The sequence below is a fragment of the Schistocerca serialis genome, chromosome 2, assembly GCF_023864345.2.
Source record: "Schistocerca serialis cubense isolate TAMUIC-IGC-003099 chromosome 2, iqSchSeri2.2, whole genome shotgun sequence".
Lineage (NCBI taxonomy): Eukaryota > Metazoa > Arthropoda > Insecta > Orthoptera > Acrididae > Schistocerca > Schistocerca serialis.
The window spans coordinates 1,138,031,880-1,138,057,038 of NC_064639.1; the positions used below are offsets into that span (position 1 = coordinate 1,138,031,880).

The 25,159-nt window shown below is 46.2% G+C and overlaps 1 protein-coding gene across 1 annotated transcript in view; it reads left to right on the forward strand.

Moving 5' to 3' along the window:
- The window catches only part of LOC126456727 (uncharacterized), a 139,932-nt gene that overhangs the window by 95,215 nt on the left and 19,558 nt on the right, over positions 1 to 25,159 (forward strand). Inside the window, exons 2-4 of the mRNA XM_050092469.1 lie at positions 10,380 to 10,537; positions 16,527 to 16,701; positions 24,483 to 24,674. Of these exons, the coding sequence (XP_049948426.1) occupies positions 10,393 to 10,537; positions 16,527 to 16,701; positions 24,483 to 24,674 (512 nt within the window). The 5' untranslated portion in view covers positions 10,380 to 10,392. The remainder of the gene's footprint in view (positions 1 to 10,379; positions 10,538 to 16,526; positions 16,702 to 24,482; positions 24,675 to 25,159) is intronic.

Sequence of the window (25,159 nt, forward strand, 5' to 3'; positions counted from 1 at the left end):
AAAGAAACGTAACGTTCACAGGAAGACCAGGCTGCGGACAGCCACGTGGCACTAACGGGAGGGAAGACCGCCGTGTTCATCACATGGCTCTGGTGCGTCGTACTGCATGTGCAATTTGAGCACTGGTTCGCACCACAATGACACAACGAAGTGTTATTAATTGGTTACTTCAAGGAGAGCTCCGAGCCTGATGCCCTTTAGCGTACATTCCACTGACGCAACCACCACCATTTGCGACTTCATTGGTGTCAAGCGAGAGCGCATTGGAGGGCAGGGTGGAGGCCTATTTGGCTTTCTGACGAAAGCTGGTACTGCCTCGGTGCCAGTGATGGCCGTGTTTTGGTTAGAATGAGGCCAGCTGAGGACCTGCAGCCAACCCGTCGGCTCGTTAGACACACTGGACCTACACCTGAGGTTATGTTCTGGGATGCTATTTGGTATGACGTCAGGAGGTCTCTTGTGTTTATCCCGCGCACTCTGACTGCAAGTTTGTACGTCGGCCTAGTGATCTACATCTACATCTATACTCCGCGAGCCACCTTACGGTGTGTGGCGGAGGGTACTTATTGTACCACTATCTGATCCCCCCTTCCCTGTTCCATTCACGAATTGTGCGTGGGAAGAACGACTGCTTGTAAGTCTCCGTATTTGCTCTAATTTCTCGGATCTTTTCGTTGTGATCATTACGCGAGATATATGTGGGCGGTAGTAATATGTTGCCCATCTCTTCCCGGAATGTGCTCTCTCGTAATTTCGATAATAAACCTCTCCGTATTGCGTAACGCCTTTCTTGAAGTGTCCGCCACTGGAGCTTGTTCAGCATCTCCGTAACGCTCTCGCGCTGACTAAATGTCCCCATGACGAATCGCGCTGCTTTTCGCTGGATCATGTCTATCTCTTCTATTAATCCAACCTGATAAGGGTCCCATACTGATGAGCAATACTCAAGAATCGGACGAACAAGCGTTTTGTAAGCTACTTCTTTCGTCGATGAGTCACATTTTCTTAGAATTCTTCCTATGAATCTCAACCTGGCGCCTGCTTTTCCCACTATTTGTTTTATGTGATCATTCCACTTCAGATCGCTCCGGATAGTAACTCCTAAGTATTTTACGGTCGTTACCGCTTCCAATGATTTACCACCTATGGCATAATCGTACTGGAATGGATTTCTGCCCCTATGTATGCGCATTATATTACATTTATCTACGTTTAGGGAAAGCTGCCAGCTGTCGCACCATGCATTAATCCTCTGCAGGTCCTCCTGGAGTACGTACGAGTCTTCTGATGTTGCTACTTTCTTGTAGACAACCGTGTCATCTGCAAATAGCCTCACGGAGCTACCGATGTTGTCAACTAAGTCATTTATGTATATTGTAAACAATAAAGGTCCTATCACGCTTCCCTGCGGTACTCCCGAAATTACCTCCACATCTGCAGATTTTGAACCGTTAAGAATGACATGTTGTGTTCTTTCTTCTAGGAAATCCTGAATCCAATCACAAACCTGGTCCGATATTCCGTAAGCTCGTATTTTTTTCACTAAACGTAAGTGCGGAACCGTATCAAATGCCTTCCTGAAGTCCAGGAATACGGCATCAATCTGCTCGCCAGTGTCTACGGCACTGTGAATTTCTTGGGCAAATAGGGCGAGCTGAGTTTCACATGATCTCTGTTTGCGGAATCCATGTTGGTTATGATGAAGGAGATTTGTATTATCTAAGAACGTCATAATACGAGAACACAAAACATGTTCCATTATTCTACAACAGATTGACGTAAGCGAAATAGGCCTATAATTATTCGCATCTGATTTATGACCCTTCTTGAAAATGGGAACGACCTGCGCTTTCTTCCAGTCGCTAGGTACTTTACGTTCTTCCAGCGATCTACGATAAATTGCTGATAGAAAGGGGGCAAGTTCTTTAGCATAATCACTGTAGAATCTTAAGGGTATCTCGTCTGGTCCGGATGCTTTTCCGCTACTAAGTGATAGCAGTTGTTTTTCAATTCCGATATCGTTTATTTCAATATTTTCCATTTTGGCGTCCGTGCGACGGCTGAAGTCAGGGACCGTGTTACGATTTTCCGCAGTGAAACAGTTTCGGAACACTGAATTCAGTATTTCTGCCTTTCTTCGGTCGTCCTCTGTTTCGGTGCCATCGTGGTCAACGAGTGACTGAATAGGGGATTTAGATCCGCTTACCGATTTTACATATGACCAAAACTTTTTAGGGTTCTTGTTTAGATTGTTTGCCAATGTTTTATGTTCGAATTCGTTGAATGCTTCTCTCATTGCTCTCTTTACTCTCTTTTTCGCTTCGTTCAGCTTTTCCTTATCAGCTATGATTCGACTACTCTTAAACCTATGATGAAGCTTTCTTTGTTTCCGTAGTACCTTTCGTACATGATTGTTATACCACGGTGGATCTTTCCCCTCGCTTTGGACCTTAGTCGGTACGAACTTATCTAAGGCGTACTGGACGATGTTTCTGAATTTTTTCCATTTTTGTTCCACATCCTCTTCCTCAGAAATGAACGTTTGATGGTGGTCACTCAGATATTCTGCGATTTGTGCCCTATCACTCTTGTTAAGCAAATATATTTTCCTTCCTTTCTTGGCATTTCTTATTACACTTGTAGTCACTGATGCAACCACTGACTTATGATCACTGATACCCTCTTCTACATTCACGGAGTCGAAAAGTTCCGGTCTATTTGTTGCTATGAGGTCTAAAACGTTAGCTTCACGAGTTGGTTCTCTAACTATCTGCTCGAAGTAATTCACGGACAAGGCAGTCAGGATAATGTCACAAGAGTCTCTGTCCCTGGCTCCAGTTCTGATTGTGTGACTATCCCATTCTATACCTGGTAGATTGAAGTCTCCCCCTATTACAATAGTATGATCACGAAACTTCTTCACGACGTTCTGCAGGTTCTCTCTGAGGCGCTCAACTACTACGGTTGCTGATGCAGGTGGTCTATAGAAGCATCCGACTATCATATCTGACCCACCTTTGATACTTAACTTAACCCAGATTATTTCACATTCGCATTCGCTAATAATTTCACTGGATATTATTGAATTCTTTACTGCTATAAATACTCCTCCACCATTGGCGTTTATCCTATCCTTGCGGTATATATTCCATTCTGTGTCTAGGATTTCGTTACTGTTCACTTCCGGTTTTAACCAACTTTCCGTTCCTAATACTATATGCGCACTATTTCCTTCAATAAGAGATACTAATTCAGGAACCTTGCCCTGGATACTCCTGCAGTTTACCAATATTACGTTAACTTTTCCTGTTTTTGGTCTCTGAGGACGGACGTTCTTTATCAACGATGATAATGTCCTCTCTGGTAAGCCGTCAGGTATTTTATCGTTTCGCCCAAGGGGGGGTCCCTCTAACCTAAAAAACCCCCGTGTGCACGCCACACGTACTCTGCTACCCTAGTAGCTGCTTGCGGTGTGTAGTGCACGCCTGACCTGTCTAGGGGGGCCCTACAGTTCTCCACCCAATAACGGAGGTCGATGAATTTGCAACCATTATAGTCGCAGAGTCGTCTGAGCCTCTGGTTTAGACCCTCCACACGGCTCCAAACCAGAGGACCGCGATCGACTCTGGGCACTATGCTGCAGATATTAAGCTCAGCTTGCACTCTGCGTGCGATGCTGGTTGTCTTCACCAAATCAGCCAGCCGCCGGAAGGAACCAAGGATGGCCTCAAAACCCAAGCGGCAAGCGTCATTCGTTCCGACATGTGCTACTATCTGCAGCCGGTCACACCCAGTGCGTTCAATAGCTGCCGGAAGGGCCTCCTCCACATTACGGACGAGACCCCCCGGCAAGCACACCGAGTGCACACTGGCATTCTTCCCCGACCTACCCGCTATTTTCCTGAGGGGCTCCATAACCCGCCTAACTTTGGAGCTCCCTATAACTAATAGGCCCGCCCTCTGTGACTGTCGGGACCTTGCCGGAGAATCGGCCACTGGCCCAACAGGCGAGGCATCCTGTGGTGGCTCGGAAACGATGTCATCACCACTAGGAAGCACCCCGTACCTGTTGGAAAGGGGTAAGGCAGCTGCCACGCGGCCAGATCCCACCTTCGCCTTTCGGCCAGGCACGCGCGAGCCCACCACTGTCCGCCATTCACCCTGGAGTGATGACTGACCGGTAAGATGCTCACTGCCGGAAGACGCAGCGACATCAGGGGTTCCATGTGATTCCAAGGCCACCGAAGTAGGCATAGGTCTCACCACAGTTGCCCCAACGCCACTACGAGCCGACGCCTGCGCCTCGAGCTCGATGAGCCTAACAGACAAAGCCTCCACCTGCCCCCGAAGAGTGGCCAATTCTCCTTGCGTCCGCTCACAACAACCACAGTCCCTACACATGACTATGTTTACCCTACTCTATACGGTGACAAATTCCCAAGATAATCTTCTGATGAGCTACTCTGATAATCAAGAAACACTCACTGAAATACGAGACGCGAAAACTACGCTAGGTTTTCCCAGAAAAACTATTTAAAAGCTAAGCGCAGCAAATAAGTACAAAAACGCTTTATACAAACAGTACTCGCTGCTGCTGGTGCTCTCGCTCTGGCTGTCACAAGACAACTGCTGATTCAAGTGACTAGTGGCTAACGGCCGCGAAACAAACAAAGGACGGTTTTAGGGCGCTTTCTGTTCTAAACGATCAAGAAAACACTAAGAAATCTAACACGAAAACTACGTAAAGTTTTATCAAGAACTGTTAGTTACTATGCAGAGCAGATAAACACAAATAGAATCCCTTCCTTAGTGGAAGGTCGTAAACAAAATGCAAAATAAACGCTTTATACAAACAGTACTCGCTGCTGCTGGTGCTCTCGCTCTGGCTGTCACAAGACTGATTCGACCTATTGTGCTGCCATTCATGAATGGAATTCCAGGGTGTGTTTTCCAACAGGATAACGCTCGCCCACATAGCGCTGTTTTAAACCACCATACTCTTCAGAGTGTCATCATATTGCCCTGGCCTCTCGATCACCAGATCTGTCCCTAGTCGAACACAAATGGAACGTCATCAGACGATAACTGCAGCGTCGCTTACAACCAGCATTAACCATCCCTGTGTTGACCGACCAACGGCAACAGCCATGGAACTCCATCCCCCCCCCCCCCCAAAAAAAAAAAATAATGTTCAAATGTGTGTGAAATCTTATGGGACTTAACTGCTAAGGTCTTCAGTCCGTAAGCTTACACACTACTTAACCTAAATTATCCTAAGGACAAACACACACACCCATGCCCGAGGGAGGACTCGAACCCCCGCCGGGACAACTCCATCCCACAAACAGACGTACAGCATCTGTACAGCATAATGCGTGCACGTTTGCATGCTTGCATTCATCATTCAGTTATTAATGTACCAGCATTTCACACTTTCAATGGCTTATCTTGCGCTTCCATTAACCTCTAATCTTGCAAAGTTAATCACTTAAATATGTCACCTAGACAAATGTATTCCCGAAATTCCATTACTCTACATTAAATGTTTTTTGGTGTTGCAATTTCCTTTCAGTCAGCGTAAAATGACTTAGACAACCTGACAAGTAAAGACAATCGAAATTAGTTGCGGTTGGGAAGTTACACCTTTTAGGAACTTGTAAGTTTATATTGAAATAATAAACAATACTAAAATCTCGTCATCCGATAACTGAAAATCATCCCATTCGGACGTATCTTGATTGTCCATAAATCAGGCAAAATGTAACGAATATTTGTGCATAGATTTACATGCTTTCCGTACATCGTTTAAGAAAGAGCTGGGATGATTACTTTCAAAAGAACACCGTCGATTTCCTTCGCTGGCCTTCCTCATTCCAAGTTTGTACTTCGTCTGTATCAAATTCGTCGTCCACTTTTCATCTTAATTTTCCATCATTACTCTCCTGCTATCTAATTGCAGAAGACGGCAGCTCGCTGCAGCTATTGGCAGTTGACCCTCAGCAGAAATAAACTTAATGTATTGCGCATAAATATGTCGGAAAACGTATTATTCGAATACCCGACCGACATTCGAAGTGCAGGATTCCGAAACTGGAGCAATCGGCACAATCTCGCTAGCAGTACAGTCTTCTGTTTCTCAGCGTCATGGTCTCTAATTGAGTCCATGTGTCATATTTCATGGCCACGTCAATTTAGGAGTGATTTTCTAACAACTATTCTCATCAACTAGAAAGTGATATGGTTATCTAAAACCAGCATATCGAACTCCCGACATGGCTGCATAGTAATCGCAGTCCAAGTACATTTTATTTCGATCATTTGCTCGGTCTAGTGAGAAGAATTACGAGAAGTTTTCAACCCAAATATGATATACTGCGAGTGATAATTCATATGAAACGGATGTACGCATGATATTAATACACTGAGGGAATAAAATCGCAACACCAAAAATAATTAATACAGAGTAAAGAAAATTTCGGAAATTCATTTGTCTAGATAACACACGTGGGTTGTAACTTAAAAAATGGCAACTATTTATTCACAACCGATGCAAAAAGAGTTACATGTTTGCATCTGTTACTGTCCTTCAAAGTAGTCACCAGCGTTGTGTAGAACCCGTTGCCAGCGACGAGGAAGGCGTAGTATACCGTTAGCAGAGCCTGTTCTGTTGATGGTGCGGATGGAGCTGTCTACTGCCTGTCGAATCTCTGGAACAGTTCTGAAGCGAATGCCACGAAGTGGTTCCTCCATCTTCGGAATCAAATCAAAGTCACAAGGACTTAAGTCCGGGGAGTATGGTGGATGGTACAGTAATTCTCAGTCCCACCGACCGAACAGAGCAGCCACAGATTGCGCTGTATGCGCCCGCGCATTTGGGTGGGGTGCGCAGAAAGTGTCGATACGTGCTTCGCAAAGATCGTCGCAGGTGACGGTTCAAAAACGAACAGTAATACTGTGCATTTGGTTCCGAAGATGAAGGAACAACTTCGTGGCATTCGCTTCAGAACTGTTCCAGAGATTCGACAGGCAGTAAACCGCTCCATTCGCACCATCAACAGAAGAGGCTCTGCTAACGGTATATTACTCCTTCCGCATCACTGGCAACGGGTTCTACACAACGCTGGTGACTACTCTGAAGGACAGTAACAGGTGCAAACACGTAACTCTTTTGTTTCGCTTGTGAAAAAATATTTGCCACTTTATAAGTTCCAACCCTCTTTTTTAAGTGATTAACATTGCAAGCTCACAAGTTAATGAAAGCGTGAGATAAGTCATTGGAAATTTGAAATGCTGGTACATCGCCACAATGTTGAATGAAAGCATGCAAACGCGCATACGTTGTGTTGTGCAGGTGCCGTACGTCAGTCTGTGGGATGGAGTTCCATACCTGTTGCACTTGGTCGTTCAGTACACGGTCAGTTAATGCTGTTTGTGGAAGACGCTGGTGTTGTCCTACGGTGATGTCGCCCTGCTGGAAAACATCCCCTCGAATGCTGTTCATGAAGGGCAGCATAATAGAGCGAATCACTAGACTGAAGGACAAATCTTCAGCCTGAGTGCATGGGATAACGACGAGAGGCCTCTTGGTGCCATACGTAATCGCACACCAGACCATGACTCAAGCTGTAGGCCCAGAGCGCCCTGCTCGCACACAGGTTGGTTGCAGGGTCTCAACTGATCTCTTACTGTTCGACATACGGCCATCACTAGCACCGAGGAAGAACCAGGTTTCATCCCCCAATGCGCTCTCGATTGACGCCACTGCGGCCGCAAATGGAGCTCGCATGGAGCCATTGGAATGGACGCTACAGGGTGTCAGTGACGAAGCTGTACTTTGTAACATACCCCCGCCCCCCCCACCTCCACCAGCTTTACTATAATATTCGATACCCGGAATTTGTAGCTGGGTATCGGTACTTTCTGTTACACAAAGAATAAAAATCATGCCACTATGACACCTTTTCCTGTTATGTAATTGTACTATATAATACTATGAATGATATTTAAACAAAATTTACAAATAATTAAATAATATGTAAATATGTAACATAATAATCACTATGAACCATCAAAATTTACTCGTAACTATAATAATCAGTATGTAATTCATTTGATTAGAAGTAGTTATAAATGTTAACATCGTTATTACTTTCGTTAATTAACTGCAACTAGATCTCGAAAGTTCAGTTTGGAAATGTAATTTCAAACCCAAATTTGTAAACCAGAATTAATACCATTACTAAAATAATTAATTGATCATTGTTAGCACATGTAATTAACTCCATTACTTACGTTTGGATGCACATTTCAAAGTTATGAGCCATTATAGAGGTTAAACAACTTGTGTATATATTACGTAAATGTTAGCAATATTTTCCGATCGATAATTGATTTGTATTTATTAAATTAATGAAACGCATTATTGTAAAAAAGTCATATTTAATTTTCAATCTTAAATTGTACAATTTCTAACCTAAAACTCATCTGTAATGAACTAATATTTTATGCTGTAAGTAATCTGATTGTCAACCTTTTGTATATTTGTAACTTTTAATTGTAACTATTAATTTCACGATGGTGTAATAATTGAAGTAATGAACACTCATTGTTTGGAATACATATAAGCAAACGCGGCAATGCAGCGTCAGTTCGCCTAGGGGTGCATTTTGTAGTCAAGTCTTTTCGGTCAGTAAGTCAGTCTGTCAGCTGTTGGATTGTCAAAGAGATAATATGTTAAGTTTGATGTATTCTGTAATGACTTTGGAAAAATGTTATCATCAACAAATAAACCTCCACAAATTTTATGACATGGAGTTTTAATTAGAAGGAATCACCAGCTACCCGACTCAGGCAAATAACAAGATAAGTACAACAAAAATACAGGGTGATTCAAAAAGAATACCACAACTTTAGGAATTTAAAACTCCGCAACGACAAAAGGCAGAGCTAAGCACTATCTGTCGGCGAATTAAGGGAGCTATAAAGTTTCATTTAGTTGTACATTTGTTCGCTTGAGGCGCTGTTGACTAGGCGTCAGCGTCAGTTGATGCTAAGATGGCGACCGCTCAACAGAAAGCTGGACTACAGTATCTGGAGATGTTAGAGAATTGGCTGTTCCCTCAGCTCGAACAAGAAGCACAACAATTCATATTTCAGCAGGATGGAGCGCCACCACATTGGCACTTATCTGTCCGCAACTACCTGAACGTCAACTACCCGAGGCGATGGATCGGCCGCCGGGCAGCCCGTGACAGAGCACTTCATCACTGGCCTCCAAGAAGCCCTGATCTTACCCCCTGAGATTTTTTCTTATGGGGGTATGTTAAGGATATGGTGTTTCGGCCACCTCTCCCATCCACCATTGATGATTTGAAACGAGAAATAACAGCAGCTATCCAAACTGTTACGCCTGATATGCTGCAGAGAGTGTGGAACGAGTTGGAGTATCGGGTTGATATTGCTCGAGTGTCTGGAGGGGGCCATATTGAACATCTCTGAACTTGTTTTTGAGTGAAAAAAAAACCTTTTTAAATACTCTTTGTAATGATGTATAACAGAAGGTTATATTATGTTTCTTTCATTAAATACACATTTTTAAAGTTGTGGTATTCTTTTTGAATCACCCTGTACTTTGTCATGCATCGCCCTTACTTACGTCCACTCCAGATGCAAATATATAAGTAATCATATTAACGCACCGGTAAATAAATCATATGCATTCATAAAGTAAGAGGGATACCATTACTTGAAGTAACAGATTTGTAGCAGTTCCTTCTTTCCCTGTGGTGCCAACTGCTGCTCAGACTGCTGCTGCAGATGCGCCAGAGCCATACGCTGAACACGGTGGTCTTTCCTCTCGGTGGTGCCAGGTAGCCATCCGGGGCCCGGTCTTTTTGTGACGGTAAATTCTGACGATCACCGCTGCCAGTAATCATGTACAGTGGCTGCATTCCTGCCAAGTCTTTCTGCAATATCGCAGAAGGCACATGCAGCTTCTCGTAGCCCTACCACACGACCTGGTTCAAACGATGTGATGTGATATATTTTCGTCTTTGTCGCCTTAAGGGCTTTGTCGGTTGACTTCAACTCACCACGCCCAATATCAAAGGCAACCAATGCTCACGACCATTACAGCGTATATTTAAAACGAATCTGATTTGGATCCTCATAGTGGTGCTACGAGAGTCACTTTTACGCGACTGGCAACTTTCGGATGTAGAAACATGCCTACCGACATTTGTTTATGTCGCACAACTCCATCTCGGTGGTGAGGGTTTTTTTTTCGTCAGCGCATATTATTCCACTACCAAAGGTGTAAAGATATAATTTTCCATCTACTCAAGTCCCCCAATAGTTATTGAAGGCTTTTTACGTTACAGGTTTCTGGCAGAGATGCAGCTTAAAACCGTTGCGGCATGGTTGCTCGTCACGACTGCGGTGGTTTTAGTGGTGGCCGCAGGGGAGAGACACGATCCAGCCACCATGAGCAAGAGCCTCCTCAGCCGCGTCTTGGACCACCTCTCCGGAAGAACTATCCGTGAGTAAATACCGGTGCTGCGTATTTATTGTAGAAACTCCTTTCTGTCGACGATACACTCCTGCTCTGCTATGCGTAGTATCGACAGCACCAACAGCGCATTTACACAATAGTCGTTGTGGTGTAGAACAAGTTACCGTGAACCGTTGTACAAATTTTGCAGCTCTTTACCTTGCCATGGAAACAAAAAAAGCATCATCATTTTACGGAAACTGATTTCCTCTCCAATAACTTTCATCATGAACTTCTCGAAACAATCCACATACACTCCTGGAAATTGAAATAAGAACACCGTGAATTCATTGTCCCAGGAAGGGGAAACTTTATTGACACATTCCTGGGGTCAGATACATCACATGATCACACTGACAGAACCACAGGCACATAGACACAGGCAACAGAGCATGCACAATGTCGGCACTAGTACAGTGTATATCCACCTTTCATCTACATCTACATCTACATCTATACTCCGCGAGCAGCAATGCAGGCTGCTATTCTACCATGGAGACGATCGTAGAGATGCTGGATGTAGTCCTGTGGAACGGCTTGCCATGCCATTTCCACCTGGCGCCTCAGTTGGACCAGCGTTCGTGCTGGACGTGCAGACCGCGTGAGACGACGCTTCATCCAGTCCCAAACATGCTCAATGGGGGGCAGATCCGGAGATCTTGCTGGCCAGGGTAGTTGACTTACACCTTCTAGAGCACGTTGGGTGGCACGGGATACATGCGGACGTGCATTGTCCTGTTGGAACAGCAAGTTCCCTTGCCGGTCTAGGAATGGTAGAACGATGGGTTCGATGACGGTTTGGATGTACCGTGCACTATTCAGTGTCCCCTCGACGATCACCAGTGGTGTACGGCCAGTGTAGGAGATCGCTCCCCACACCATGAAGCCGGGTGTTGGCCCTGTGTGCCTCGGTCGTAGGCAGTCCTGATTGTGGCGCTCACCTGCACGGCGCCAAACACGCATACGACCATCATGGGCACCAAGGCAGAAGCGACTCTCATCGCTGAAGACGACACGTCTCCATTCGTCCCTCCATTCACGTCTGTCGCGACACCACTGGAGGCGGGCTGCACGATGTTGGGGCGTGAGCGGAAGACGGGCTAACGGTGTGCGGGACCGTAGCCCAGCTTCATGGAGACGGTTGCTAATGGTCCTCGCCGATACCCCAGGAGCAACAGTGTCCCTAATTTGCTGGGAAGTGGCGGTGCGGTCCCCTAAGGCACTGCGTAGGATCCTACGGTCTTGGCGTGCATCCGTGCGTCGCTGCGGTCTGGTCCCAGGTCGACGGGCACGTGCACCTTCCGCCGACCACTGGCGACAACATCGATGTACTGTGGAGACCTCACGCCCCACGTGTTGAGCAATTCGGCGGTACGTCCACCCGGCCTCCCGCATGCCCACTATACGCCCTCGCTCAAAGTCCGTCAACTGCACATACGGTTCACGTCCACGCTGTCGCGGCATGCTACCAGTGTTAAAGACTGCGATGGAGCTCCGTATGCCACGGCAAACTGGCTGACACTGACGGCGGCGGTGCACTAATGCTGCGCAGCTAGCGCCATTCGACGGCCAACACCGCGGTTCCTGGTGTGTCCGCTGTGCCGTGCGTGTGATCATTGCCTGTACAGCCCTCTCGCAGTGTCCGGAGCAAGTATGGTGGGTCTGACATACCGGTGTCAATATGTTCTTTTTTCCATTTCCAGGAGTGTACATCCTCTATAAGGTTTGACTAGGCAGGAGCTGTTGTGGAGGAATCATAATATATTCCAAGTTCATGTATATCATCCACGTAGAGGGTGAATCACATTAACATTTGCACCGCAAGTACTGTGAAAATTGAAAATGTTATTGATGTGCGGTTTTCACAGAATGGATTGATAGGCAGGGACTCGTATTGTTAGCCAATCAACGGAGTGTAATAATACTTGGAAAGCATAAAAAAATGGCTCTGAGCACTGTGGGACTTAACTTCTAAGGTCATCAGACCTCTAGAACTTAGAACTACTTAAATCTAACTAACCTGAGGACATCACACACATCCATGCACGAGGCAGGATTCGACCCTGCGACCGTAGCGGTCGCGCGGTTCCAGACTGTAGCGCCTAGAACCGCTGGGCAACGCCGGCCGGCTGGAAAACATATTTTTAGTGCAGAGATACATTTGTTAAATGGAACAAATCCCATCGACATTAGCAAACTAAATATAGAGTAAATTAGAATGTCAGTGGTGTTTGTTTCAGAGTTCTAGTGCGAGTCATTTTTGATTAATTCCCATACTGACGCCCGTACAGTATCTGCAGCAGTACACACTAAGGAACAACGCAAGGGTACAGATTAGTTATGTGGATTCTGACCAATAACGAGACAAACAGGTTGTATTCAAATGACCACCGGCGGCGCCAATACTCGCTTCCAGTCTTGCATGTACTGACTGCTGCGCATGTACTAAAATGACAATGAAGATGTCGAAGCAGGCTGCAGTAATGCGTCATTGCATATCGTCTGGTGTAGTTGGTACGTCCTTGCAGACATCGTCTTTCAGGTTTTCCCCCAAAAAAACGTGTTATGTATGAGGCGGAACTATCATCATCATCATCAGTTATCTGCTATATTAGCAGGTCCTTTGCCTCTCCATTTTCTGCGATCCATTGCTTCCTTCTTAAGGCTGCTGTATGTTGTACCGTCCATCATGTCATCCAGTATCTGGAATCTCTTCCTTCCTCGCATCCTTTTCCCTTCTACGTAACCTTCTAAAACTGTTTTTGTCAGTCCGTCATTCTTTCTTAATATATGCCCAATCCAATTTCTTTTTCTTCTTTTTATTACATCTAGTAACTGTCTTTTCTCTCTCACTCTTCTCAGTACCTCTTCATTTTTTACTCTGTCCATCCATCTTATTCTTTCCATCTTCCACCATGTCCAGATCTCAAAAGCCTCCAGTCTTTCTCTGTCTTTTTTCCTCATAGTCCATGTTTCAGCGCCATATAGAAGAACACTCCATACAAGATATTTTATGAGTCTCTTTCTGAGTTCTCTGTCCAGACCGCTGCAGAAGATTCTCCTTTTCTTATAAAACGCCTCTTTTGCCATTGCTATCCTTGTTTTAATTTCTGTGGTGCACTTCCAGTCGGTGTCTATCCTGCTTCCAAGATACTTAACTATAGGCCTCATGAAAAAAAGGGTGACCCGGCTGAGTCACGCAGTTTGACTCTGTCTGATCACGAGGTGTGGCCATTAATTGCACGCGTTCATCACGTAGGCTAACGTGAGGATCAATGAACTATACTTGACAGGATGTATCTGGAACACCTTAGGTGATTAGAACGTTAGTAGACAGGAATACAATTAAATATTTAGCTTTAATTCAGCATCGGCGGTGAACGTCGACCTTGACTTTGTACAATTATATTTACAAGTGCAGTTATAGACTGAACTGCGAATACTTCTTTACAATTCTGATTGCTTCACACATATAGATCAATTGTCAATGCTGAACTGTATGTGGCGCCTGGCTAGGTCGTAGCTACTGACTTAGCTGAATGCTATGCTAACTAGCGTCTCTGGAAATGAGATCTCTGAAGCTGTAACATGTGAACCATTCCTGTTAAAGTCAGCTGTAGAACTGGCCAGTGCGCTAGTTGTCTCCTAAGACCAGCCGAGTGGCGGCGCGCGGTCTGCTAGCGTCGACAGTGGCAACTCGCGGGTCCGATGTGTACTGGCGGACCGCGGCCGATTTGAAGCCCACGACCTAGCAAGTGTGGAGCATCGCGGTGAAAAAGTCTACAGGCGTCAAATGTGGGGAACGGGACAGCCAAGATACAGGTACTCCGTGTCCAGTTCAACGATTTGGACACAATTCGTGAAGATATGCAGTAATACTTCATGCACTATGGGCTGGGCAACCATCAGGTTGGTACTACAGGTCCCTCCTAATCAGCAGAATAAAGTCTACTAGCATCCGTGGAAGATGGTCTGTTAGGAGGCTGCGACACGTGAGCATGTTCAGGGTTCCGTCTATAAAAAACGGGCCTGTGAACTGACATTTCACTATCCCACACCACAGCTTTACGTTCCATGGACGCTGACGTTCCACCCGTCGAAGACAACAGGGATTGTTAACAGACCAATAGTACATGTTTCGGTGCTTTACCTGGTCATGATTGGTAAATGTGGCTTCATTGCTTAACAAAATACGTGGTACGTCTGGAGTATCCCATCTTAATGTCCATGTGCAAAAATTAACACGATTCCCATGATCGTCTCCATGCAGCTCACAATGAAGAGAGACGTGACAGGGACGGAGAACACATAGGACGCCTTCGTGACTCATGCCACTTCCTCATGCGATTGCGCGGGAGCTAAGGCGCGGATCAGCTGCAACGGCAGCAGGAACAGTAGTTTCCCCCTCTTCTGTCGTCACTTGCTTTCTTCTGTTACGTTGTCTAGGTGACACACTACCACTTTCACGTGACTGGTTGAAGAGATTGATAATTAGTTGCCGACATTGTTGGAGTCTGTTGGAATATATGGCAGTATAAACAGCACAAGAGCGGAGCGTATTTCCCTATACTCTTCATACACCGTGAGCATGTCGGCTTTTTCTGCATTGGTAAATTCCATCGTCCACTCACAACCTACTTGGCTCAAATGACTCTGAGCACTATGGGACTTAATTTCTGAAGTCATCAGTCCCCTAGAACTTAGAACTACTTTAACCTAACTAACCTAAGGACATCACACACGTCCATGCCCGAGGCAGGATCCGAACCTGCGACCGTAGCGGTCGTGCGGTTCCAGACTGAAGCGCCTAGAACCGCTCGGCCACAGCGGCCGGCAGGGAAACGAACTTTTGCAAAGCATCCTCAGTGTGTGGACATGAAGAGGGCAGAAGCTAAAAACCTGGCAGATGCATCGACAGACGAACCGTGTTGCCCGATATGGTACCTAGCAGTGGAGGAACTGAGTAAATAATGCGTCGTAGAGGACATAGTTCGCATTCATGAGGCGTGTCAGTCGATTATTGCAGTTGCTAAATCACACAGAAATTCTGTATATGCCTTTTACTGGTTGTATAGGTAGGATCCCATCGTAAAGTTTGCGTTGTTCACAACTAATCTATCAATCCATTTCATAATGATTGACCCTCCGATTTTGAGCTCCTGTTCTCGTTTCATCGCACAACAAACATCGATGTGTCTTTCCTTGCCGGAATCGTGGATATGTTTACTTTTATTTGGTGTATGAATATTAATTTTAGTTGAAAAGGAGACGACATGCGAAGTAATATTTAAGAGAAAGTGTGTTTTTTCCGAACGTTTTTTTGGCGAGTGGTAAGTTTGAAGAGCCACTTCGGCGGCACAACCAACTGCTTGGCCTGTCACACACTAACTGACCAGCAGGTCGCAGTGAGCTAAAGTAACACGTAAGCATAGTGTAAGCAACCACGCAGGCTGAACAGCACGAACAAGTGTCGGTGTGGGAACTTTTTAAAATACTATATCTCGTAAGCGACTCGCACTAGAATCCTGCAACAAACACCACTAGCATTCTAAGTTATCCTACTTTTAATTTATTAATGTCCATAGACATTGTTCCACATAAAAAGTGTATGTTTGCATAAAAAATACATTTCTAAGTATTATTACAATATGTTTATTGGCTAACAATACGAGCTCCTATCAATCCATTCCGTAAAAACCACACATCATAGCACTTTCTATCACCGCAAAATTTGCGCTGCAAATTTTAAGTGATTCACACTATATTCGTCCTGACAGCGCCGAGATTGGAAAAGATGTTATATTTGAATGTGTTATTGTACTATTAGCGTGTTCTGAGCACAGTGTTCCGTTATTTTGATAACCTCTTTACTGTTCTGTGGATCCCCAAGCAACTGTGCAGTAAAGCTGGGATCTGCCCTAATTACTGCCTTTTAACTTCTTGGCGTGACGTGAGGTGTGCCTCACTTGTGCTGCAGTGGACGGGCTGGCGCGGAAGCTGACCAACCTGACAGACCGCCCGATAGACATCTCCCGGCTGGCGGAGGGCTACAGGCAGCGCATGCACAAGCCGCAGCGGCTGCTCGGCCTGCCCGCACTCGACCCCCTCCGGATGGACAGCATGCCGCTCAACTTCGACAGCGACATGGCCAAGTAAGACTCTCTAACTTTTTCTCCCGGCCTCACTGCAGTCGGTAAGAGTCTACCTTCCACTCTGGAATATATTTTGCCGGCCGCTGTGGCCGAGCGGTTCTAGGCGCTTCAGTCTGGAACCGCGCGACCGCTACGGTCGCAGGTTCGAATCCTGCCTCGGGCATGGATGTATGTGATGTCCTTAGGTTAGTTAGGTTTAAGTAGTTCTAAGTTCTAGGGGACTGATGACCACAGATGTTAAGTCCCATAGTGATCAGAGCCATTTTTGACTACGTTGCACTTTCCTGGACCAGAGACGCCAATAAATTACATGCACGTATCGATCTGTGCAGTGTTACAAACAATGCCCACACTGAGCACTGACTTCAAAACTTGCTCTATCCACTGACATGTGTTGCAACCATTTCTGAAACCCCGGTGATACTTACGGGTAATTCCGTACATTTCATACAACCAGTTGTTGTCGTCCACATTGTCTGTATTTGACAACGACGTATGGACAATGCGCTAGTTGTGCACGACATTGACTTCACTCTCTCACATTTCAAACAGAAATACACTAACATACACTAGTAATTCATGTCAAATAATTAAATTAAAAGTAGGCACCGTCCCTCAACTACGAGCAAGCGTTTATAGAGGTTTTCTCTGGTTGTAAGGCAAATGCTGCAGCTGGAAAGCCTGTTCCAAAAGTTTCCAGTTGGCACTTTCTTCTGACCCACTACCACCTCTCCTGCTTCTTATTGTTGTTGTGGCCTTCAGCCTAAAGAATGGTTGATGTAACTCTCCGTGCTAGTCTATCCTATGCGAGCCTCTTCATCTCTGCGTAACAACTGCAGCCTACATCCGTCGGAATCTGCTTGCTGTATTCAGGCCTCGTTTCCCTCTACAATTTTTATCCACAACACTTATCTCCAATACCAGTTTCATTATTCGTTGATAAATTGAAATGCGTCCTTTCATACAATCCAATCTTTTTGTCAGTCTTGTCGTAAATTTATTTTCACTCCAGATAGATTTAGTACAACCTCGTTAGATCTGATTCAAACAACTGATCTTCAGCATTCTTCTGTAACACCGTACATCAAAAGCTTCTATATTCTTCTTGTTTAAACTGCTTGGTCTGTCGTATATATTTCACTTACGCACACTGATCAGCGAGAACATTATGACCACCGACTTACTATCGATAAAACTCGTTCAGGCGATAGCAGCGTCACCTGACAAGGAATAACTGCTAGTTAGACACACGCAAAGTGCATGTAATATCTCTGGTACCGCGCGCCGCGGAATTTGAATCCGCGCCAGACGTCATGGACGTCGAAGACCCCTAGAGGTGTCTGCACCATCGCACCGTAAGCTGTGGCGGCGCTCGCCTCCTGGCCCGCTTTTAGTGTGGGGGCGCCACAGTGAAACACGTGGTCCCAGCGGCCAATAGCGGCGCCCCCGACACAGTACTTAAGCACCAGCCTCTCCCTCAGCCATCGGCTGAAGAGCGGCGAATTGTGCTGCTGACAGCCCTCCCCTGCCCATATGGGGCAGGGGCATGAAATCACAATAACGAAAAAAAAAAAAAACCTCAGCCATCTCCTTTCCCAAGGTGGATTACATCAACTCCCCCTCCCGGATGATGCCCTCTCTCCCTCCATTTATCCCTCCTATCAACTCTGGTCCTGACCCCCCTCCTTTCCTCTGTCCTTTTCCCGGGTTCCCTCTCCCCCCCTTCCATCCTCTTTCTTCCCCACCTCCCCTCTCTTTGCCCCCTTCTCTCCCCTGAGTCCTTTTACATTTCCCTCCTCTGCCTCCTCTCATTCCATCTCGCGTCTGCCCTTCTCCCCCTTTATTAGTCCTCTCCCTCCTTGGTTCCCCCCCTTTTCGTTTTTTCCTCTCCTCCCTCCTTGTTTTTCCCCCCACTCCAGGTCCCCCCCCCCCATCTGCCTAGGATCAGGAGTGCCATCTTTGTGTCGCCTTTTTCGTGGAGTGTTTTACAGTGTGTTTTTCCAATGCGTGCTCCGTGTTGTGTCTTTTGGGAAGTGTAGCGAACAGCCATCATACTGTCGCTGGGTTTGCTTTTTTTTTATCTCTTGCAAACAGAAACCAGACTGTCGCCATGTTTTTTAATTGTGTGTCTACTATTTTACTTGTCTGATTCCTGTGTATTTTATCAACATTGCCAACCCCTTTTGCTTTCTGTTTTAACTTTCCGCATTTTTACGCCATTTTACACTTTAAATCACCATTTTATCGCCTGTTTTTCCTTGTTTCTTTCTTCTTCCTTTTTTAAACAAAAGTCTGTAGGCTGTAGAGCAGTGTAGTAAGCTGCAGCCAGAAAAAAAACCTCAGCCATAAAAGTCTGTAGGCTGTAGAGCAGCGTACTAAGCTGCTGCCAGCTTAAACACCTCAGCCAGTCAGTCTAATATCGCTTTGCGCTAGACTGCTTACTTCCTGGTTCGTGTACGAGTGGACGAGTTTGTTTTATTGTGACTCTGTTGTTCGGTCTTGTCGTATTCGTTCTGTCCTTCGTTGGTGGTGTCCGTCCTCTTCCGTTGTGTTGTTGCTCACGGGCCGCTCCGCGGGTCCCGCCGCGCTTTCCGTCATTGCTACCCCGTGACCGTCCTGGTCGCAGTTACAACGATATGGGTGAGTGTGCTGTCTGTGTGTAGAATGGGGAAGGCACGCGGTCTATCTTAGTGTGAACCAGGAAGACTGCAATGGTCCAGAGGCTCAACACGCGAAGTTTGGAACCTGCACGATTTGTAGAGCGTTCGAGGAGTGCTGTGTTGTATGTCTTCTACATGTGGCGAAACATAGGTGAAACTACATACAGACGCCATGGGGTTGGGCGGACACCTCTCATTATAGATGTAGGCTAGCCAGAAACGTAAAACAGGACAGGCGGCTAATGTGGCGGAACTAAAATTAGACTTTCGTGGTGGGCAGAGTACATGTGTGTCTGAACACACAGTGCACCGAACATTCAGATCGATCAGCCACTGCAGCCGACGACCTATGCACGTGCCAATGTTAACACCATGACATTGGCAACTACGACTAAAATGGGCATGTGACCAACGGTACTGGATGTCTGCGCAGTGGCAGAGCATTGCATGGTCTCATGAATCCTGATACCTCTTTCCTCATGCCAGTGGGAGGGCGCTAATCCGTCGTCTTCCAGGGGAACATTTCCTTGACACCTGTACTGCGGGACGAAGACAAGCTGGCGGCGGCTCCATTATGTTCTGGGGAACATTCGCATGAGCGCCCATGGGTCCAGTGTAGCTCGGGCAAAGCACAATGACCGCCGAGGAATATCGTACATTGGTTGCAGACCACGTACACGGCTTCAATGTCGATCGTATTTCCCGACGGCAGCGGCATTTTTCAACAAGATAATGCGCCATGTCACAAGGCCAGGAGTGTGATGGAGTGGTTCCATGAATACAGTACCGAGTTCCAGTTGATGTGCTGAGCCCCCAACTCGCCAGATCTGAACCCGATGAAACACATCTGGGATGTGATTGAACAGGGCTTCAGAGCTCATCGCCCATCTCCGTGGAATTTATGGGACTATGGTGACTTGTGTGTGGGGATGTGATGCCAGCTTCCTCCAGCGGCCTGCCAAGGTCTCATTGCTTCCATGCTACGATGCGTCGCCGCCGTTATGCGTGCCAAAGCTGGACAAACCGGCTATTAGGAAGGTGGTCATTATGTTCTGGCTGATCAGCGTACAAGGCTACAAACAAAACACGTGCTGTCAGAAAAAACTTACTAATATTTAAATTTATAATGGATGTTGACAAATTTACATATTTCAGTAACGCTTTTTTTGTATTTCCAGCCTGCATTTTGTTTCCTCTCTGTTTCAGTCATTATCACGTATTTAACTGCCCAAATAACAACAAAAATCTACTACTTTCACCTTCTCATTTCCTAACCTAATTTCCTGAGCATCACCTGACTTAATTCGACTACTTTCCATTCTCTCTTTCCAAGCATTAATCCCGATATTGCGAGGTCTGCTGTTATGGTTACATGGATGTGGCATATTAATTTTAAGGGGTGGCCGTATGCCCTTCCTGTCGCCACCCCATACCCCCTGGGATGGAATCAGTGTACCCCAGTGGTCTGTTCTAGTGTAAGCGAACGTTTTTCAGATATCTGCGAGTCATGTAATGGAACGTAGGGCTCCAGCCCGGTATTCACCTAGTGCGATGTGGAAAACCACCTAAAAACCACATACAGGCTGGCCAGCACACCGGCCCCCGTCGTTAGTCCACCGAGCGGATTCGATCCGGGGTCAGTGCGCCTACCCGACTCCAGGAAGCTGTGCGTTAGTGCTCTCAGCTATCCTGGCGGGTAATTCGACTACTTTCCATTATCCTGGTTTTACTTTTGTTGATGTACATGTTACAACCTCTTTTCAAGAAACCATCAATTCCATTCAGCTGCACTCCCAAGTCCTTTGCCACATCTCACAGAGTCACAGTGTCACTGGAAGATCTCTCTGAAACTTTAACGCTCTTTCCAAATTTCTCCTTGGTTTCCTTCACAGCTTGCTAAGTGTACAGACTAAATAACACGGGGGATAGATTGCAAACGCTTGTCACTTCCTTTTCAATGTCTGCTTCACTTTCACATTCGTGGCCTGGCACTTGGCTGCAAAAAGCCCTCCGCCACAGTATGGCAGAGCTCTAACAGCCCATTCTACCCTTAGGGCTGGAGTAGGAAGAGTATATATAAAGAAAGAACTTTCAACTTCCTCGCATATTTACTTTTAGAAATTCTGTAGCCCCCAGAAAAATTAGTTAATAACATAGGTAACTGGGCTGTGACAATACTAGCACCGCCTGCATTGTTGCCAGCTCTCCATCTGCTACTCCTAAGACGTCATCCATAACGTCATGTATTGTTGCTAGATTTCTCTACCTCCCCCACTCATCTGACAAAGATCAATTGCCCTATACATGTTGTTTCAGAAGTGATGGTCAATATTCAGAGATATGACAAGTATGATCATTCGAAACAAGAAAGTCAAGTAAACAAGGACTCTAAAACGCATACCTTATGAGCTATGAGCAATTCTTGATATTAGATACTGTGAAACAAATCTCTTCTACTGCAGGCTCTGTGCTTTCCATATTTTGGGAAGTGGTAGTATGGACCTAAACAAGAAAAAATGTCCAGTAAACATGTGCCCTAAAACGCATACCTTAAAAGTTATAACCATGTGTTCATGTTCGCTACTTTGAAACACAACTCTTGGAATGAACAAGTACTCATAACTTTTAAGGTACGCATTGTAGAGCACATATTTACTGCTCCATATTACCACTTCCCAAAACATGGAAAGCAAAGAGCTTACAGTAGAAGAGATTTGTTTCACACTATCGAAGATCAAGAATTGCTCATAGCTCTTAAGGTATGAGTTTTGGAAACCACGTTTACTTGACTTTTTTTGTTTTGAATGATCATTCCTGTCATATACCTGAATATTCACCATTACTTGTGAAACAACCTGTATATACAATCGTGAGAAATTCAAAAACTGGCAGGAACTACAAGATATCCAGGGATTTACCCCACTCTTATGATGTTACTGTGGAAGTAGGGTGCTCGTCCTATGTGTAAACTGCTGAGAATCTAAAAAAATCCAAGTTGGACAAGTATCCTATTGTTTAAAACCCAAGATGGCATACCTGGTGATACTGGCACAGCCTTACAACAGTAGAATCCAAGGTGGTGGGGTTGTTGCATTCTAGCATGGCCTGTATGGTTGCCAGATGGCTAATCCTAAGTATAGAATGCAAGATGGTGTACCTGGTGGATACTGGAACAGCCTGCATGGTTGTCAAGTGTTCTATGTTTGAAATCCTATTCTGGCCATAAATTCAAAAAATCCTTCGGTTATCTACAAAATTACGGTTCTCTTGCCTCAACTTTAAAAGCAGAGCAGTCTGTGTATTTAAATGTCTCCCACTCTTCTGAAATCACATTTTAAACAGCTCTCACCTTCCAAGGTGTGGGCTCACGGTTTCAGGCCCCAGCCCAGCTGGCTTCCGGGGGTCGTTATCCAGCCCCATGATCGACAACTGTTCAATGTACGCCTGGACGACAGGGTGGTTTCGCGCCACTGCAACCAACTGCGTCCTCGTTTCCTCGAGCAGCCGCAGCCCAAAATGGCGGCTCCTCTCTCTCTCCCATCACCAGCCCCTTCCTAGGGGTCTATGTTGATGCCCCCTCCTCAGTTGGTGGATGATCTTCCTGGAGATAGCCAGCAGACGCCGGATGCTAGTCCCGTGCCGCCTCCTCCAGACCCGGGGCAGCTCCAGGACCTTCCCCTGAACCCACTTCCGGGTCCTCTTCGGCGCCGCCTCAGTTGGACGATGGGGACGTCCCCATGCCTGTTGCCCAGCCTGACGTCGCCTCGCAACTGCCACTGCTTCGGCGCTCCAGCCACCTCGTGCAGAAGGTGGCGCCCGACTCTGGTGGCCGGGTTTCACCGCCTCCTTTAGGAGGACTTAGCTACAGATCAGCCTACGGCACCGGGTTATATTGGTACTTTTCAAAGGGGGGAGGTATGTTATGCCAGAGCAAAGGTAGACCCTGAGGGCTGGCAACCCATATTACACCACAGAGGACTGGATTGTCTATGTCCAAGGCGTACCAAAAGCACCATGGTAAACACTGGCAGTTTACATACAAGATAATGGAAACAGACATTCAGAGCACTACTTCCTGCAGGGGGAGCTCGAGCCACCGCCTGCAGGAAGTATCACTACGCCAAAACCTGATTGGCTGGAGACAGCTATTTAGGGGCTAGAACCAGTTCACTCCGGATGCCGACCTCGTGGACTTCGACTGCTGAAGATTACATCTTTGTCTCTGAATTGGACTTTTACTAGTGTGTGTGTGTTGCCACGAACCTTTGTGGAAAATTAGAAGTGAACTTTTGTTTGCCTCAATTGGGAGACTCTTACTGGCATCGTCATTGTTACTTTTCCTTTGTTGTTCAGTCATCAACCTTGTAAATTTACAGAAATAAAGAACACACCCGAAACCGGCCTGAGTGGCCGAGCGGTTCTGGGCGCTACAGTCTGGAACCGCGCGACCACTACGGTCACAGGTTCGAATCCTGCCTCGGGCATGGATGTGTGTGATGTCCTTAGGTTAGTTAGGTTTAAGTAGTTCTAAGTTCTAGGGGACTGATGACGTCGGAAGTTAAGTCCCATAGTGCTCAGGGCCATTTGAGCCATTTTTGAACAACACACCCTAAGTTTGAAACTCAAGACTGGACTTGTCCTAAGTTGAAAACTATGTGCTGTGGAGTAGGAACAGGAGAGGAACAACTCTCTTTATTTGAATAAGCACCCTGGAGTGTCCCTGCGTAGCAGAGAGGTTCCGACAGCAGTCCGCGTACATCACAAAGTTCGCAAGCTTCCACGCCGACCAAGGAGGTCAGCTGTCTCAAGCTTACAGCTGTGAGGCTGTCATAGAGGCGGGAAAACTCTGAAGAGTTTGAGTTTGCCAGTAGTTTTTGAGTTTGTCCCTATTTTATATGTTGGGAAAATGGCCTATATCAGAGAGGTGAGGGAGGCGAAGAAATACTCCAAAAATCCAGTGCCAAAAGTGTCACAACCCGCTACTAACACATCAAACTTTCAGTCTGAGGCTGTATGCTGTAGAACTCATGACCCGCCAGACATCGGGTGCCAAAGAGAACAGCAGCATAAGTAGCAGGTGTAGTTGTTGTTGCTGTTTGTCTGACTAGGCTTGTTTTGCAGGGTGAGAGGTGAGGCATGGAACGTGACGGTGGTCGGCATCTCGGGCATGCGCGCTCGCCAGCTTCGGCTGCGGCCTCTGTCCTCCAGGGTGGACTTCGAGCTGCTCTTCCCGTCGGTCTCGGCCACCGGCAACTACCGCATGAATGGCACCTTCGCCAACTCGATCCACGCCTTCGGCGAGGGGCCCTTCAAGTAAGTCGCCAGTCGAGAACACGAAAATCCTCAGGTGTGATGAACGGCAAGAATGCATTATGTCTTGTACATTATACCGAATAGGTTCCTTTCAGATTACGCTGATACAATAGCTCCCTACTTAGCAATCATATACAACCGCTCGCTCACCGATAGATCTGTACCAACAGATTCGAAAATTGCGCAGGTCGCACCAGTGTTTAAGAAGGGTAGTAGGCGTAATCCATCTAACTACAGACCTATATCATTGACGTCGGTTTTGGAGCATATACTGTATTCAAACATTATGAATCACCTCGAAGGGAACGATCTATTGACACGTAATCAGCATGGTTTCAGAAAACATCGTTCTTGTGCAACGCAGCTAGTTCTTTATTCGCACGAAGTAATGGCCGCTGTCGACAGGGGATCTCAAGTTGATTCCGTATTTCTAGATTTCCGGAAAGCTTTTGACACCGTTCCTCACAGGCGACTCCTAATCAAGC